At 43.4% G+C, this 18679-nt stretch overlaps 1 protein-coding gene across 15 annotated transcripts in view; it reads right to left on the bottom strand.

Annotated features, from left to right (window-relative positions):
• Window positions 1-18679, bottom strand: part of RANBP3 (RAN binding protein 3) — a 177015-nt gene that overhangs the window by 48820 nt on the left and 109516 nt on the right. For 6 of the 15 annotated variants that reach the window (XM_027822109.3, XM_043535664.1, XM_043535662.1 and 3 more), the window contains one exon: window positions 1899-2018. In XM_027822109.3, the coding sequence (XP_027677910.1) occupies window positions 1899-2018 (120 nt within the window). Of the gene's footprint in view, window positions 1-1898; window positions 2019-12246; window positions 12295-16643; window positions 16683-18679 lie in introns of all 15 variants that reach the window. The other 9 variants (XM_043535657.1, XM_043535656.1, XM_043535658.1 and 6 more) reach the window with 2 other exon arrangements.

Below are 18679 nucleotides of genomic sequence, written 5' to 3'. Positions count from 1 at the left end.
GAGCAACCACAGGAGAGTCTCAATGGCCAGTGGGGGAAGTGCAACTACCTTGTCCTTGTTCAGCTTGGGCGATACACTGATACCAGCCAAGACTGGAGAGGCCTGAGCCGCAGCCTTGCATGCTGTACTACATATGTACAGGCAGCCATGTGCCCCAGAAGCTTCAGGCAGTTCTGTGCCATGGTGGTGGGGTATCGTCTGGGGTCCTCTATGATGGAGCATAAAGCCTGGAAACGAGACTCTAGTAGGAATGCTCTGGCTTGTCTTGAATCTAGAACTGCCCCTATGAATTCGGAGTGGGAGCGAAGGTTGCCTTTTTGCATTTACCAGCAGGCCTAACCTGTCAAAAGTTGATTTTATCAGGTCTGCGTGTGCCTCTACCTGAGCCCTGCTGCGGCTCTTGATCAAGCAGTTGTCGAGGTATGGACCCCGTGGCTCCCCAGGAAAGCTGCGACGACTGCCATGTACTTGGTGAACATGCGAGGGGCCACTGACAGGCCAAAGGGGAGAACTGGTGTGGCGGCACAGCTGGCTTGCCCCCGGATGGTACTGGGGAGTGGTGCTGGGGCAAAGGAGACCGGTGCAGTACCATAGATGGCTTCCCTCAGGATGGTTCCAGGAGTCTTTGTGGTGCCGGCGCTTTCAGGCCCAGTGCACACTGTCGCCTGGTGGGAGATGGCGATGCCATGAAGGCTATTAGTTCCCTAGCTGCCTCAAAAGTTTCAGGCCTGGAGAGCAGCTCCAGTGTCTCTCCACAGCTCTCCCGAGGAGGGGAGTCCATTGGCACCAGACTTGACTGATCTCTCACTGGGGTCGGAGACACTGGTGCTGTGCTGGATAGTGCAGAGCTTGAGTGGCTTGGTGCAGGTCCCACTCCGCTCAAGTCCTTTTGCGGTACTGGCCTCGACGTGGATGAGCGCCCCCTGCCAGTTTTCTTCTGCTTCTTGCGTGGCTCCGGTGACTGGGAGCAGTGCCGTGAGCAGAGCCTCTATGTACCAGAGAGCCCTGCCGGTGTTGAGAATCTGTAGACATAGTTCTTTTTTGGTGTAAAGGTCTCCCTCGTCAATGCCAGTGCAACTTTGCACCATTGCGGACGTGCTGGGTGCCAGTTCAGCTGAACTTGGCTCTGAGTGGAGACAAAGGGCTGTCTCCATCCGGAGGAACTTCAGCCTCTGATCCCTCTCCTTTTGAGCTCTGGAACGAAATCCCCTGCAGATCTTGCAGCGCTCCTATTGATGGGATCCTTCCAGACACTTAAAACAAGAAGTGTGAGGGTCGCTCTTGGGCAAGGCTTATTGGAAGCCGTGCACAGTTTAAACCCTGGAGACTGAGGCATGTCCAGTCCTAGGACAGGAAAGAAGTACACTAAAGTACTACACTAAACTAAATATATATACCCAGGTTGACTAACAAACTATATAAAGGGAGAAAACGGTAAGACCACTATGGCAGCACTTGCAGATGCAAGAGAGATACACTCCAGTCAACCGCCCCAGATGGTAAGAAGGAACTGAAGAGGCCGGGGGTCGGCAAGACCCTATATGCACCACCAGGAAGGCGCGATTCCAGGGGGCTCCAGAGCCAACCAATGTATACCGCTAGGGGAAAATCTTCTGGTGACTGTGCACATAGCATGCACACACCTATTTGGAATCAACATGAGCAAGCACTCCAAGAACAACAAACTAGAATTACAGAAGTTTTCAAATACACACCCCATCACACACACAAAAAGAGAACAAACTCTGGGCATTTTAAGCCCAAGCCATCACTTTGTTCCCAGGATTCAGAAGCCAGCTTTTTATACTGGATGTTTTCACTTTAAAGTTTTCACCTGGAGTAGCTACTTTCATTTAAATTCAATCACATAATCTTTGTTTTTCTGATTAAATATATACCTTAACTCTGTCTCTTAAGTTTTGCCCAAATACAAATGCTTGCTGTGCATTGTGCTCTGATTTCTCGCCATTTTCATCCTCTGAAGTATTGTTAGACTCATTTTTCTGACATTCTTTCACCTAAAGGGGAAAAAAAAGGAGAAAAATTAAGCCTAGAGAAATTAGATCAGTTTGTTGAATAACATTTTTTGTTAAAAACTATACTTTTTCCTTTCCAATAATTAATGCTATGCACTAGGAACAAGGGGTGTTCCAAAGAGGACGGAGCTAGGCTGTTCTCAGTGGTGGCAGATGACAGAACAAGGAGCAATGGTCTCAAGTTGCAGTGCAGGATTTCTAGGTTGGATATTAGGAAAAACTATTTCACTAGGAGGGTGGTGAAGCACTGGAATGGGTTACCTAGGGAGGTGGTGGAAACTCCATCCTTTGAGGTTTTTAAGGCCCGGCTTGACAAAGCCCTGGCTGGCATGATTTAGTTGGAGTTGGTCCCGCTTTGAGCAGGGGGTTGGACTAGATGGCCTTCTGAGGTCTCTTTGAACCCTAATCTTCTATGATTCTATGAACATGTCAATGTTACTATAAAATTTGTCTATGGATAATGATAGGAAAAACCCACAATAAATCAGCAATTAATGTAAGAACATTAGAATGGCCATACTGGGTCAGACCAATGGTCCATCTAAGCCCAGTATCCTGTCTTCCAACAGAGGCTAGTGCCAGATGCTTCAGAGGGACAAAACAAAAAAAACAGAAAAAGTTTTTCTCTCCTGCTGATAATAGCTCATCTTAATTCATTAGCCTCTTACAGTTTGTATGGCAACTTCCACTTTCTCTGTATATCTATATCTATCTATCTATATGTTCCATTCTATGCATCTGATGAAGTGGGCTGTAGCCCACAAAAGCTTATGCTCTAATAAATTTGTTAGTCTCTAAGGTGCCACAAGTACTCCTGTTCTTTTTGCGGATACAGACTAACACGGCTGCTACTCTGAAAACAGGGCAGTGTATCAAATGATCCATCCCCTGTGATCCAGTCCCAGCTTCTGGCAGTCAGATGTTTAGGGACACCCAGAGCATGGGGCTACATCCCTGACCATCTTGGCTAATAGCCACTGATGGATCTATCCTCCATGAACAATGGGACCCCAATACAAATATTGACTGGACCAGATAGAATAGTTCATCTAGAGAACCACTGATAACATAAGGGGATAACGAAGAGCAAATACTTCACAGAATGGAGACAAAGACACCTATTAGACCTATATGCATTACAGTTTCTTTATAACTGCAATGTTCCAAATACATTCACAAAGATCACTTCTAAAGAGAATAATTGCAAGGTTCCGCTTACTTGCAGGCTGTTTTTTTTTTCTTTAGACGATATCAACAAGTGGCCAAAACGTAGGGGATAGGGGGAATTATGATGCCTGTTAACACACACACACACTCACTCTGCAAGCTCCCGGTCTTAAGGCTGCTTAAAATGTCCCATTATAAGCCCTTGCTTTCAGTTGTGTATACATTTATCAAACTTTAAGCCATCGGGCTGAAATTTTCCATGTCTGCTCTCTGCCCTGGACATATTTTTTGCAAAGCTTTAGTGAAAATGATTAAGTCACTTCCACTGTCTAGATGACTCAGCTCAGAAACTTCCTCCTCCCTGGGGAGTCAATGAAAGGAGCATTTGGCTGGTTTCAGTGGCTCATTTCCTGCCCCACTTCTCTCAGCCTTTGCCACTACACTACTTTCCAGGCTGCTAGCTAGCTATCCTGGACTTCTAGTTCCCTCTGCTTCCTGGCTGCAGGCCAGATTTTCAGCTCTATGTTGTTGACTCCCTGCTGTCTGGCTCCATGGAACAGTGCAGGAAACAGGCACTGGAATACAACTAGCTCCCCCTTTGGGGAAAGCTGGACAGCAATGAGTAGCTGCAGGGCAGCGAGAAAATGAAAGTTTAGTGAAGTCCATGGCAAAATACTATAGCATCTTGGGAAAATGCCAAATTCTACAACTATGGAAATGGAATCCACAGGGTCCTGACTGAGATGAATGGGGCAGTTCACATCTTTCAGAGCTATTGTTTCCAGCAGACTCACTGCATCTGTTAACCCTGAAAACATGAACAGAGGACATTTCCACAGCCATGTGAGGTAGAAGCATGGATTTTTTTTTAATGGAAGTTCAGATTCTGGAGCACAATTCTGTGGCAAGCAGGAGTGCAAGTTGGGTGGTACCTGCCAGTATGCAGTACTGGCAAGAGCTCTTTAGCAGATACGGGGTACCGCAAAGACTTGGGGCTAGGTGTCCCCCCTCATCCCCCAGGATGGGGTGGGGCTGTGCTCTGCTCCTTAAAGGAGCAGAAAGCAGCTAGGGAAGGCATTCATTCTGTAAATGGCTTTAACAGCACAATACATATGCTAACAAACTTAAACAAAGGCTTTATTTAAAGTTTGTTATCACATGTATTGTGCTGTTACTTTGGTCAGGAGTCCTCAACAGGGGAGAGGTGGGGGGGACGGAAGGTGTTTAACAGTATTTTTTATTCTGTTTCTCCCCATTGGTCTGAATTATCCATGACATCCATACTGCATCACATCAAATCCAAATCATTAGAGAAATGCCTCTGCTTGCACTGACCAGAAGATGTTTGGATTCTGATGTCAGCCCAGTTTTGCAGTCTGATGGGAATCAGGTGTTGTCCCCAGTGTACCGAGAATTTTTCTTTGCAGCCAAACTAGTTTAACATGCATTTTGCTAACTGGAACTGGAGCAGCAAAACAAAGAAAACAAATGCCTCCTTTTCCAGCTTTGTGGGTGAGAAAACTATAAGTGAAGATTAGAATGCCAGACACTGATGGCCTTAAACCAGCTGCCTCAGGAATCTGCCAGGAACTTCGCTGAAAATATGTCCTCGTCTTATCAATGGAGCTAAGACGTATCACACATCTGCCCACCTTTATTTGAATGAAGCTCCTTCTGATCTGACACCTCAGGCATTGTCAGTTTCATCCAGAACAATTTACGAACTTGGAACCTAATCATGTAAACCCTTAGTCATTTGATCAATCCCACTGAAGACAATGGGACTACTTGCATGACTATGGACCACTTTTGTGGACTGGTAGGAGTTTCAGGAGTCTGTTCTGTTCCTAGAAAGGAAGTTGAATCCCCCATTCAAATGCAATGTTTGTATACAATACCATAAAGCAGTTTAGGATACAGTTCTACTTAAAATTTGTCTTTTAATATGTCATACATATGCTGAAATGGCTTCTCACCCAACTCCGATATTCCATATAAACCGACTGAATACTACATATGTGGGGGGAAAGTGAGTAGTTAAGCATGTTGATGTTTGTATTACAAAGGGGGATGTTGGAGGGGACGGGGAGAGCGTGGGGGCAGGGGAGGAGTCACATGGAGGGTCACGTGCCCCCCCTTGTGTCCCTCCCATGAGTGCAGTACTGGCAAGAAATTATTTCTACTTGCACCACTGGTGGCAAGGGGTGAATTTCACAGCCACAAAACACACTGCCACAGAGGATGACACAATCTAATTACATTTTACATACTATTTGTTCTACAGACCCCCTCAATTAAGGATACAGGATGGACACTGAATGAGACACAAAATGGCAAGAAGAAATAGGATACCCTCTTATATTTAAGGTACTGAACTGACACACAGGAGAGCTGGTTCTATTCCTGGCTTTACTACAGATTTTATACATGATGTTGGATAAGATTATCAATGTATATGCACGGAGGGCCAAATTAAGGTTGCACTGACAACCTTTATTCTGGAATTTTTAACATCTGAGTGCTTATCTTTGCAATCTTAAAGTTCTGGTAACATGTTTCTCAGGGAGTCATGGGTAAAATATTTTGTTCAGGTACAGAATCAGGCTGGAGGTAGAGGCAAGACAGATGGAATATTGGGAATGCCCTACCTTAAAAAGGAAAAGCTGGTTGTGGACTTAGCTAATGGATTTTTATGGACAAATAATGGGAATTCAGTAAATGTACCTATTTATGTTATAAATCTCATAGATAGCTGTACAGCAGTTAAGGCCCCGGAAGGAGGGCAGGTAAACGACTGGGATCCATGGGTGGAAAGGTTCCCTGGGGTATAGGCCAAAAATAAATTGGAATGCAGGAAAATTGGTGCAGGAGTCTTGATATAAGGACCTGATCCCTCCCCACAGTGCCAATATAAATATCCCCAAGAGGCGGAGGAATAAAAGTAACCATAGAAAGTTTGTTTGAAGGCGGCGATATTGGACAAATGGCCAGTACTGACAATGCCCCTGTTTGGCCTGTACTTGAGGGGTATAGGATGACTTGAACAAGGACAGTGGATTTTAGAGCATTGAATGCAGTAACTTCAGCCTCTGCTCTAGTGGTGGCTAAATACCAAGAACTAGTTGCCACAGTAGCAGCCACAGCATAGAGGTTTTCAGTGATAGATTTAACAAACGCTTTCTTTCCCATTCCCTTACATCCAGAGTCTTGGTACAAATTTGGTTTCACCTATAGGGGACAGCAATTCTGTTTCACAAGAATGCCCCAGGGTTTCATAACACACCTGCACTTTGTCACACCCATGTGGTCAAAATGTGGGAAAAACTGGCACCTGCAGACGAAAAGAAGGTAGCGTCCTATGTTGATATGTGCGCGCATGGAATTGACCGAGGGTAGGTCAATAGACTCACTGAAAACGTGTTAAGGATTATCCAAGAAACCAGATTTAAGGCTAGCAGAGCCAAGGCCCAATTGGTACTGAAAGAGGTAAAATATTTAGGGGTTATATTGGGAAAGGAGGGATGAACCCTAGATGCACAATGGGTGGAACTGATTGGGAAACTTCCAGCCCCCACTGATATAACATCATTAAGTGCTCTGTTAGGAACTTGGAATTTCTCAAGAGATTTTATTTAAATGTATGCTGCCAAAAGTCACCCACTGTATTTTCTTCTAAAGAAAGGGTGGCAATAGGCATGGGGGCCTGATCAGGCAATAACGTTACTGATCCTGAAAGAGGATCTAGCCCAGCCCTAGTGTACCCAAAAGTGAAGGAGCCATTTATCCTACAATTGGTACTCATGTAAGCACTGGAAGCAGTGCTGTTGCAGAAACAAAGCACGAGAAAGTTACAACCCATTGCTTATGGATGTAAAATGCTAAGCAGTGTGGAGCAAGCTTTTTCACAAGGGGTAAAACTGTTTAGCCCTAGTATGGGCCTTGCAACACTGGGAATACATGATTGGGGGATCCTAAATCACAGTACAAACAACATATTCTCCACTGAAGTATACTGTATCAGGAAAAGCCCAGGAGGTACAGATAGTCAATCCTCGGTTGGCACAATGGACTTTTGCCCACATAAACTGGGGGATAATAGTAGAAAAAGGAAAAATACTATCCTCTGTACCATACGGATTAATAGTGCAAGGACAAGAACATGAGTCCCCTCTGCTCCCATAAAAGGATAGAGTAGCCAGTAAAGTCAGGACTCACCCTACAGAGAGCATAGAAAGAAGACATGCAAATTTTGTTTGTGAATAGGTCCAGCTATTACAGTGAAGGGAGAGCTAAGACAGGATTTGGTGCTGTAAAAAGGTTAATATTAACCAGGAATTAAAGGGACCAGTAAAACCACACTCAGCACAGGCTGCTGAAGTGGTGACAGTCCTAAAGGTGTCACAGACAGCGGATCGAGATGCCACACTGGCAATATTCACTCATTTGGATTGGGTATGCAGAGCAGAGGGTTTAGTTACCCACTTGGGCAGCTAGGGATATGTGCATAGGAGACAAAGCCAGCAGCTCATGAGCAACACCTGGAGTAAGTGACGGCCTTAATCAAGGATAGAGAGGGAGATACTTATGTTACACATGTTAAAGCACATCAGAAACCGAGAAGTGAGGAAGGAGATTGGAATAACAGAGCAAATATGTTAACCAAACAAGGGGCTCTGCTCACACATTGTGAAGAAAAGGAGGTAATCAGTGTAGTAACTAGAGTGCACAAACAGGTGGTAAGCCCAGAGATGTTGGATTTGCAAGCCCTACAGGAAGGGGACAAGGAGATGGAACAGATCCTGGAGCAGAAAACAATCAAAGGGAAAGGGTACATACACAAAGACCTGGATGGTTTGGACCTCAGGGAACAGCCCAAAAGATGGTTAGTGCCTAAACAAGTAAGGACTGAAGTAATTCAATATATGCATTAGCGATGGTATTTTGGGGTGGACAAAACAGTAGAAAGGGTCAAAGATACGGGTTGGTGGCCCACTCTTAGGGAAGATATAAAATAGTGGTGTAATAATTGTCTGCAGTGTGTAGTGGTCAATGCTGATCCAGAAGATACAGAAGAGTCCTACCACCCACTAAAAAATTGAGGGCCCATGGGCCTCGTTACAAGTCTATTACATATGACCTTTTCCAGTCACCCAAACAAAATAAGTATTGTTTGATAATTGGAGACTCATTTACAAAATGGATAGAAGCGATTCCACAAAGATTAACACAGCTCTCACTACAGCCCAAGAATTGTTTAATGTAGTGTTTAGTCAATGGGGATTTCCTAAGGAAATCGATTCGGACCAAGGGCCACACTTCATTGGGGGAAGCTATGAAAGAACTGTGTAAAATACTGGGATTCAAACAAAGATTCCATATTGCGGGTCACTCTCAATCCTCAGGACAGGTAGAACGAACCAATCGAACTTAAAAGGATGCTTTAAGGAAAATGCTTAAAGAAAATGAAAAAGATTGGGATGAACCATTGTGTTTAATTTTTCTGGCCATAAGGTCTGTTCCAGCGAGCCATGGTTATACCCGCTTTGTAGCAACAATAAGAGGGACATGAGGACACCTGAACATGGAGGCTAGCTGTAGATATCCCAGATGGGTGGCAGCCCAAAGTATTAAATGGTCAATGGATTCAGGCCCTAACAGAAAAACTACCAGGAATCCACAACAAAATAGCAAAACAACTGGGTATTAATATTAAAAAAAGTGAATAAAAGACTGGGCTGGATAAAGAATACTATCAAATGGAATGCTGGAGACCAAGTAATGTATCATAAATTTGCAGAGAAGGACCATTCTCTGGGGATGAAATGGGAAGGTCCAGTGACCATTGTAGAAAAAGCCAGCCCAACAGTATATCAGGTAGAAATTTAGGCAAGCAAACAAAACAAGGCATAGTTAAAATGGTTCCATTCCTCAGTTGAAATCATGGAAAGGGTGTTTTAAGCCATAATCTGTCCCGACCAGGGGCTACAAAATATTTTTGTTTTTCAGACAGTGTACAGGCAAGCTGGCACCAGCAGAACAACTGAGAACACCATGGGTCTACTGTCATGACGAAGACTGTGTTGTGTGTTTTGTGTTGTTGTTAAATACGTGCCTGCATTAAAGTACAGCCAGTTAAAAGTAAAATACACATTATATTCAAATGTAATGCCTATACCAATAGGAATAATTTTAACTGTTGTAAAGACATTGCTTGGGCATGCCCATTACATAAGAACGGCCAAACTGGGTCAGACCAAAGTCCATCTAGACCAGTATTCTCTCTTCCAGCAGTGCCCAATGCCAGGTGCCCCAGAGGGAATGAACAGAACAGGTAATCATCAAGTGATTCATCCCATCGCCCATTCCCAGCTTTTGGCGAACAGAGACTAGGGACACCATCCCTGCCAATGGCCATTAATTGACCTATCCTCCATGAATTTATCTAGTTTTTTTTTTTTAACTTTGTTATAGTCTTGGCCTTCACAACATCCTCTGACAAAGAGTTCCACAAGTTGACTGCATTGTGTGAAAAAATACTCACTTTTGATTGTTTCAAACCTGCTGCCTATTAATTGAATTTGGTGATTCCTAGTTCTTTTGTTATGAGAAGGTGTAAAAACACTTCCTTATTTACTTTCTCCACACTAGTCATTATTTTATAGACATCTATCATATCCCCCCTTTTTCATCTCTTTTCCAAGATGAAAAATCCCGGTCTTATTAATCTCGCCTCATATGGAAGCTGTTCCATAACCCTAATAATTTTTGTTGCCCTTTTCTGAAACTTTTCCAATTCTAATGCATCTTTTTTGAAATGGGGCGACCATATCTGCATGCAGTATTCAAGGTGTGGGCATACCATGGATTTATATAGAGGCAATACGATTATTCTGTCTTATCTATCCCTTTCTTAATGATACCCAACATTCTGTTCACTTTTTTGATTGCCGCTGCACTTTGAGTGGATGTTTCCAGAGAACTATCCACAACTACTCAGAGATCTCTTCCTTAAGTGGTAACAGCTAATTTAGACCTCATCATTTTATATGAATAGTTGGGATTATGTTTTCCAGTGTGCATTACTTTGCATTTATCAACATTGAATTTCATCTGCCATTTTGTTGCCCAATGACCCAGTTTTGTGAGATCCTTTTCTAGCTCTTTGCCACCTCACTGTTTACCCCTTTTTCCAGATCATTTATAAATATGTTGAATAGAACTGGGCCCAGTACAGAGTCCTAGGGATAACCACTATTTACCTCTCTCCACTCTGAAAACTGACCATTGATTCCTACCCTTTGTTTCCTATCTTTTAACCAGTTACTGAACCAAGAGAGGACCTTCCCTCTTATCCCATGACAGCTTACTTTGCGTAAAAGCCTTTGGTGAGGGACCTTGTCAAAGGATTTCTGAAAATCTAAGTACACTAGATCCACTGGATCCCCCCTTGTCCACACAGAATCATAGGATATCAGAGTTGGAAGGGACCTCAGGAGGTCATCTAGTCCAACCCCCTACTCAAAGCAGGACTAATCCACAATTAAATCATCCCAGCCAGGGCTTTGTCAACCTTGACCTTAAAAACCTCTGAGGAAGGAGATTCTACCACCTCCCTAGGTAACCCATTCCAGTGCTTCACCACCCTCCTAGTGAAAAAGTTTTTCCTAATAGGCAACCTAAACCTCCACCACTGTGACTTGAGACCATTACTCCTCATTCTGTCATCTGCTACCACTGAGAACAGTCTAGATCCATCCTCTTTGGAACCCCCTTTCAGGTAGTTGAAAGCAGCTATCAAATCCCCCCTCATTCTTCTCTTCTGCAGACTAAATAATCCCAGTCCCCTCAGCCTCTCCTCATAAATCATGTACTCCAGCTCCCTAATCATTTCTGTTGCCCTCCACTGGACTCTCTCCAGTTTTTCCACATCCTTCTTGTAGCGTGGGGCGCAAAACTGGACACAATACTCCAGGTGTGGCCTCATCAGTGCCGAATAGAAGGGAATAATCACTTCCCTCAATCTGCTGGCAATGCTCCTACTAATACGGCCCAATATGCCATTAGCCTTCTTGGCAACAAGAGCACACTGTTGACTCATATCCAGCTTCTCGTCCACTGTAACCCCTACATCCTTTTCTGCAGAACTGCTTAGCCAGTCAGGCCCCAGTGCATGGGATTCTTCCTTGCTAAGTGCAGGACTCTACACTTGTCCTTATTAAACCTCATCAGATTTCTTTTGGCCCAATCCTCCAATTAGTCCAGGTCACTCTGGACCCTATCCCTACCCTCCATTGTATCTACCTCCCCCCCAGCTTAGTGTCATCTGCAAACTTACTGAGGGTGCAATTTGTCCCATCATCCAGATCATTAATAAAGATGTTGAACAAAACCGGTCCCAAGACCAACCCATGGAGCACTCCGCTTGATACCGGCTGCCAACTAGACATGGAGCCATTGATCACTAGCCGCTGAGCCCGATAATCTAGCCAGCTTTCTATCTATCTTATAGTCCAATCATCCAGCCCATACTTCTTTAACTTGCTGGAAAGAATATTGTGGGAGACTGTATCAAAAGCTTTGCTAAAGTCAAGATATATCACATCCACTGCTTTCCCCATATCCACAGAGCCAGTTATCTCATCATAGAAGGCAATCAGGTTGGTCAGGCATGACTTGCCCTGGGTGAATCCATGCTGACTGTTCCTGATCACTTTCCTCTCCTCCAAGTGCTTCAAAATGGGTTCTCTGAGAACCTGCTCCATGATTTTCCCAGGACCTGAAGTGAGGCTAACTGGTCTGTAGTTCCCCAGGTTCTCTTTTTTCCCTTTTTTAAAGATGAGTACTATATTTGCCTTTTTCCAATCGTCCGGGACCTCCCCCGATCGCCACCAATTTTCATAGATAATTGCCAAAGGCTCTGCAATCACATCAGCCAACTCCCTCAGCACCCTTGGATGCATTAGATCTGGACCCATGGACTTGTGCATGTTCAGCCTTTCTAAATAGTCCTTAACCTGTTCTTTCACCACTGAGGGCTGCTCACCTCCTCTCCATACGGTGTTGCCCAGTGCAGCAGCCCGGGAGCTGACCTCTGTGAAGAGCGAGGCAAAAAAACCATTGAGTACATTCGCTTTTTCCACATCCTCTGTCACTAGGTTGCCTACCCCATTCAGTAAGGGTCCCACACCTTCCCTGACCACCTTCTTGTTGCTAATATACCTGTAGAAACCCTGTGTATGAATACACAGAGTCCATATCGAAGAACTCTGGTTACGTGTAAATGATCTACATTTCTTTTTGGAGTGTCCTCAGCATATTCCCACTCTTGGGATAGCTTGGCAAGCAGTATTCCAAGAATGGAGGGAGGGACAAGAAGTCCAAATTAAACAAGGATTGAAGTATCACTCTGCCATCAGATCTGGCTGCAAATTTAACACACAGTGTTTACTGAAAGTGTGAAGTGAACCTCAAGTGTCAGCTTTAAATATTTCAACTGCTCTTGTAGAGTGAGTTCTAGGCCTGGTTTACACTTAAAAATTCAACTGACCTAGCTACATTGCTCAGGGCTGTGAAAAATTTCATGCGGAGTGCCATAGCTAGGTCAACTTTATCCCCAGTGTAGATGCAACTAGATCAAAAGAAGATTTAGCTACCACCTCTCAGAGAGGTGGATTAACTACATCGATGGAAAAAGCCCTTCTGTCAATGTAGGAAACATAGCCATAGCACCACAGCAGTACCACTGTAACACCTGTTGTATAGACATAGCCTAAGACCAGGAGGAGGAGGAGGAGGGAGACGAAATCTTATAACTCTCCTCTACACACTGTCTGAGCCATCTAGACTCAGGCTAGAACTGGGCAGAAAAAACTAGGCCCTTACCGTGCTCAACATAGAAAATAATTTAGGAGAACCCCTAAAGTCTTTAGTTCTGTCCAGGTAATACAATACAACTCTTTTTGCATTTAAAACATGCAGTGTGGGCTGATCGTTATGTGCCTGGCGTCCAAGAAAGAACACTGGTAAAATTAATATTAATTAACTTGAAAATCTTAAATTACTTCATGAAGAAATCAGGGGTGAAGTCTTCATGAAAAACCACATGAGGCTCAGCCATCAAAGCATGTATTTCACTAATCCTTCTAGCAGATGTGATTGCTATTATAAAAACTGTTTTTATGGACAGGTGAAATAAAGAACACCTTGAGAGAGGTTCAAACTAAGGGGACATAAGTTGTTTTAATATTAAGTTTAAATACCATAGAAAAACTGGGTTTTCTACTGGCAGATCCAAACTCAATAAACCTTTCAACTGAGTTGTGTGAGAAAACAGATTTACCATCAATATGTATATGAAAAGCTGTTACCGCTGATCAGTGGATTTAAAGCAAGGAGGTAGCTACACCCATAATTTTCAGGTGAAACAAATATTCTATAATATACTGATTAGGAGTCGAGACCGGATCAACGCTTTTATCAGACGCCCATAAAACAAACCTTTCCTATTTCAAGGTCATAATATTTTCTACTGGATGGTTTCCTAGAATTAAAAACACATTGCACCTCAATAGAACAAGACTTCTAAATCAGTTAAAGTACTGCTGCCCAAGCCATTAGATGCAACAACTGGAAGCTGGATGAAAGACTCTCCCCTCCCTGCTGGGAAAATAGGTCCACTGTCACCAGTAGCATCTTATAATTCCCTTTGAACAGGAGAAGTAACTCGATATACATTGTTGTCTTGGACAGAACTGGAGCAATTTTGAATAATTTTGGTCGCGTCCTGGTTTACCTTCTTTATTACCTTTAACGTTAGTGGGAAGGGGGAAAAACTCAGGCAGTACAACTATTGCCCACCTGAGGAATGCACCTGTCACTGACTGTGAGCTCACTCTTAAATAGGGACACTTGCTATGGACTCTGGTGGCAAAAAGACAAATGTCTAGGAAGCCACATAGGTTGAAAATGTCCTCAGCCACCGAATCCTTTACTCACCACTTGAGCATCTGCCTGGAATCCCTGCTCAACCAACCCACAACTTCACTACGAGCTCCCGCTACATGTAAGCCAACTGAGTATAATACACTAATCACACAGTTTTATTGCCTCCTTGCAAAGAGAAGACAAAACAAGCTCCTCTCTGTCTGTTCACTTAATACATTGATGACATATTGTCCATAGGAACTTGGACTACTGAGTTCTGCATTTGTGGGAGATACAACTTCAGACCTAGAAGGATAGCTCTCAGACCTAACACATTTATATGTAAAAGGGATTCCTGGAGATTCTTAAGGCCTCAAATTAATAAACTGTTTAGATGTGCCCCCCAACCTAGTTTCATCAGACACTTCCAAAATATTACAGTAGGAGGAGCAGGGATGAATAAAAGTACTTTGAGAACATTCTCTGGCTTCAGCCAACCTGTTAAGAGATATTAAAAAAAAAATTCAGAACAGCAATTGTCTTGAACATGCTGTCCATAGTGTCTTGAACATGCTGTCCACACTCGGTTTGATGTTTCCTGATACCCAGTGTTGAAGTGACCTCATTCTGCATCTGTAGTACATAATATGTTGTTAGGTCAAAAGACTTATTAAAGTCAAGTAAATCACTTTCTGACAGGGCTACAGAAGTAGGCCCTGAATACTGAAGCACAGCTTCATGAACCCTCTCTGGAATCGAGGATTGCACCAATGTAGATGATTCTCTGTGATGGAGACACAAGAGACTTCTTTTTGTTTATTAGAAGGCCAAGATTCTTGAACAGGCAGTAAGTGAACTGAATATTTCTCAATTCCTCTTTGAAGGAAGGTTTTAAGAGCCAATCATCTAATTATAGACAGATGAGCGCACGCGCACACACACACACGTCTTCTCAGATACTCTGCTACCACAGATAGGCATTTCGTAAAATCTCTGGGCTCAGTGGACGAGCTGAATGGTAGGATTCTGTACTGAAAGTGGTCTCAACTGACGGTGAAACAAAGATATTTTCAGTGAGAAGGTCTTACAGAGATATGTAAGTAAGCACTTTCAAGATAGCAGTGAATTAATCTAAAGTAGAAAGGGAGGAGATAATATATGCGAGAATTAGCATTCTAAATTGAAACTCTTGATACATCTGTTTAGATTCCTGACATCTAAAATCACAGACCATGTCCTCTTTTAGGATCAGAAAACAGATGTAAAAACCTATGTTCCTGGAACTTATTGGAAACTCTTCTACTGCGCCTGCTTGTAAGAGAGTTTGTATTTCTGTCCTTAGTATCCTCTCATAAAAAGGATCCCTGAAAAGAGAGGGGAGGTTGTATGGAGGAAGGGATTCGAATTGGATGGTATAACCTTCCTTTACTGTGTCCAAAGGTATGGAAAACTCTCACATCATAGAAATGAGATAGACTGTCTCCTAAAATATGGGTAGAGCTCTCTAAGACAGGCTCACAGGTTTCAATCTTCATGTCAAACCTGTGGTCTGACCACTATGCAATGAAGATGTAGCTGAAGAATTCTTTGGCTTCATCTGAGGTGTCATAGGATCTGTTCCTGTGTTACTGATGTCGCTGCTATGGGGACTGCTGTCTTCTTTGGGCATAATACGAAGAAGGTGGTGGATAGACTGCATACCAGCATAGGAATGTAGGAGCAAGGAAATGTAGCAGATCCAAAGATCTAGAGATAGACTATGTCTCTTTCCTTTTCTAAAACTTTATCAGTTTTAGTCCTGAAGAGATGATTCACTTAAAAAAATAAAATTAAATTAAATTAAAAAAAAGTGCTCTATTCTAGACTGTCTCTATAGGTAATGATGAAGATCTTAAACATGCACGTCTACAGAGAGCTATCAATCTGGAAGCAGTGTCTGAAACATCAAAAGATGTTGAGAGTGTGTTCTGCAACATTATGATCTTCCTTTATAACTGCATTAATTTTTGTTGGTGCTCTGGAAGATTTTTGATGGAAAGTGAAAAGTCTCTCAAAAGATGAAATAGATATCTGGAAATCACTGTTTGGTAATTGGCCACTATCATATTTAAAGAAGCTGAAGAAAAATTTTCTTCCTACAGAGTCCAACGTTTTCCCTTCTCTTTCATATGGAGTGGAATATACATGACCTGACTTAGAACTCTAGACTGCTGCCGCCACAACAAGTGAATTAGCTGGAAGGTGAACATGAAAGCAAGAAAACACTTCATATGGAATTCGGTATAATTTGTTAGCCTTCTTTGAAACTGGATGACATGAGGATGGATTCTGCTTTAGCTGTTTGCCGAAGTCCTTCTAGTATTGGCAGAGACACATTATTCCTTGTAGTGGAAAATAGGAGGTTGGCTGCTTCCAAAGATACTGATGGCCATTTTAAAACTTTGTCACCACTCTGTCCACTAGTCCATGGGACTGAGTAACATCCTCAGAAGGAGATGATGCCAAAGCAACACCCACATTCTCATCCAGCGAAGAATCGGCCTCCAATTCAAGCTCCTGTTGTTGAAATTAAAAAAATATATATATATATCCTGTAACAAGGCAGGAAAGTGTTCAGGATCAGACTGTCTCAGATCCATACATTCAGGTTCCCCTTCATCCAAAATTATAGAATCACAGGTTGCAAGGGACTGCCAGGGTCATCTAGTCTAACCCCCTGCGAAGGGGCAGTATTTGTTGTGTCTAAACCATCCAAGACAGATGGCTATCCAGCCTCCTTTTGAAAACCTCCAGTGAAGGAGCTTCCATGGTCTCCCTAGGCAGTCTGGTCCATCGTTCTACTGTTCCTACAGTTAAACAGGTTTCAGAGTAGCAGCCGTGTTAGTCTGTATCCACAAAAAGAAAAGGAGGACTTGTGGCACCTTAGAGACTAACAAATTTATTTGAGTATAAGCTTTCGTGAGCTACAGCTCACTTCATCGGATGCATTCAGTGGAAAATACAGTGGGGAGATTTATATACACAGAGAACATAAAACTAAGGGTGTTACCCTACACACTGTAATGAGAATGATCAGGTAAGGTGAGCTATTACCAGCAGGAGAGTGGCGGAGAGCGGGGGGGCCGGACTTTTTGTAGTGATAATCAAGGTGGGCCATTTCCAGCAGTTGACAAGAACGTCTGAGGAACAGCAGGGGGGGAAATAGATTTACTTTGTGTAATGACCCATCCACTCCCAGTCTTTATTCATGTTTATACAATTAACTTAGGCTTGAATAAAGGCTGGGAGTGGATGGGTCATTACACAAAGTAAAACTATTTCCCCCCCTGCTGTTCCTCAGACGTTCTTGTCAACTGCTGGAAATGGCCCACCTTGATTATCACTACAAAAAGTCCAAACCCCCTCCCACCCCCGCTCTCCTGCTGGTAATAGCTCACCTTATCTGATCGCTCTCCTTACAGTGTGTATGGTAATACCCATTCTTTCATGTTCTCTGTGTATATAAATCTCCCCACTGTATTTTCCACTGAATGCATCCGATGAAGTGATCTGTAGCTCACGAAAGCTTATGTTCAAATAAATTTGTTAGTCTCTAAGGTGCCACAAGTCCTCCTTTTCTTTTTAGAGTTAAACAGTTTTTCCTAAGATTTAATCTAAACCTGCTATGCTGTAGTCTGAAACCATTGCCTCTTGTCCTGCCCTCTGTGCCAAGAAAGAACAACTTTTTTCCATCTTTTTTATGGCAGTCTTTCAGGTATTTGAAGACTGTTGAGGTCAGTTGTTCACTGTGTGTGTGTTCTCTCTGTGAGCTGCACTGGGCTCTGGCCAACTGGCTTCTAAAGTAGGCTCCAATCCAACTGCCCAATAAGACCACAGACTCAGTTCTGTAATGAAGTCACTCAGCCAGGCTTATTGCCAATGAAGCACAGTCCTAATGTCCTGGCTCAGTGGTTACAGGTACACTAACATATGTATGCTTGTTGCAATGGACTCAGATCAGTGAATGGTGGGACTTTCCATTCATCCCTCAGCCGGACAAAGACACACTCTCTGTGACCCCTCTTTTATACACTGATAGTGGAATTATACACTGACCCCTAACGAAGAGAGGGAAGAGCATCTTCGCAAGCAGGCTGGCTAACCTATTGAGGAGGGCTTTAAACTAGGTTCACCGGGGTAGGGAGACCAAAGCCCTGAGGTAAGTCGGAAAGTGGGATACCGGGAGGAAGCACGAGCAGGACGACACGAGAGGGAAGAGCTCCTGCCTCATACTGAGAAAGAGGAACCATCAGCGAGTTATCTGAAGTGCCTATACACAAATGCAAGAAGCCTGGGAAACAAGCAGGGAGAACTGGAAGTCCTGGCACAGTCAAGGAATTATGACATGACTGGAACAACAGAGACTTGGTGGGATAACTCACATGACTGGAGTACTGTCATGGATGGATATAAACTGTTCAGGAAGGACAGGCAGGGCAGAAAAGGTGGGGGAGTTGCTCCGTATGTCAGAGAGCAGTATGATTGCTCAGAGCTCTGGTATGAAACTGCAGAAA

The sequence above is a fragment of the Chelonia mydas genome, chromosome 25 (genome assembly GCF_015237465.2).
Source record: "Chelonia mydas isolate rCheMyd1 chromosome 25, rCheMyd1.pri.v2, whole genome shotgun sequence".
Lineage (NCBI taxonomy): Eukaryota > Metazoa > Chordata > Testudines > Cheloniidae > Chelonia > Chelonia mydas.
This window is presented reverse-complemented; position numbering and strand designations above follow the sequence as displayed.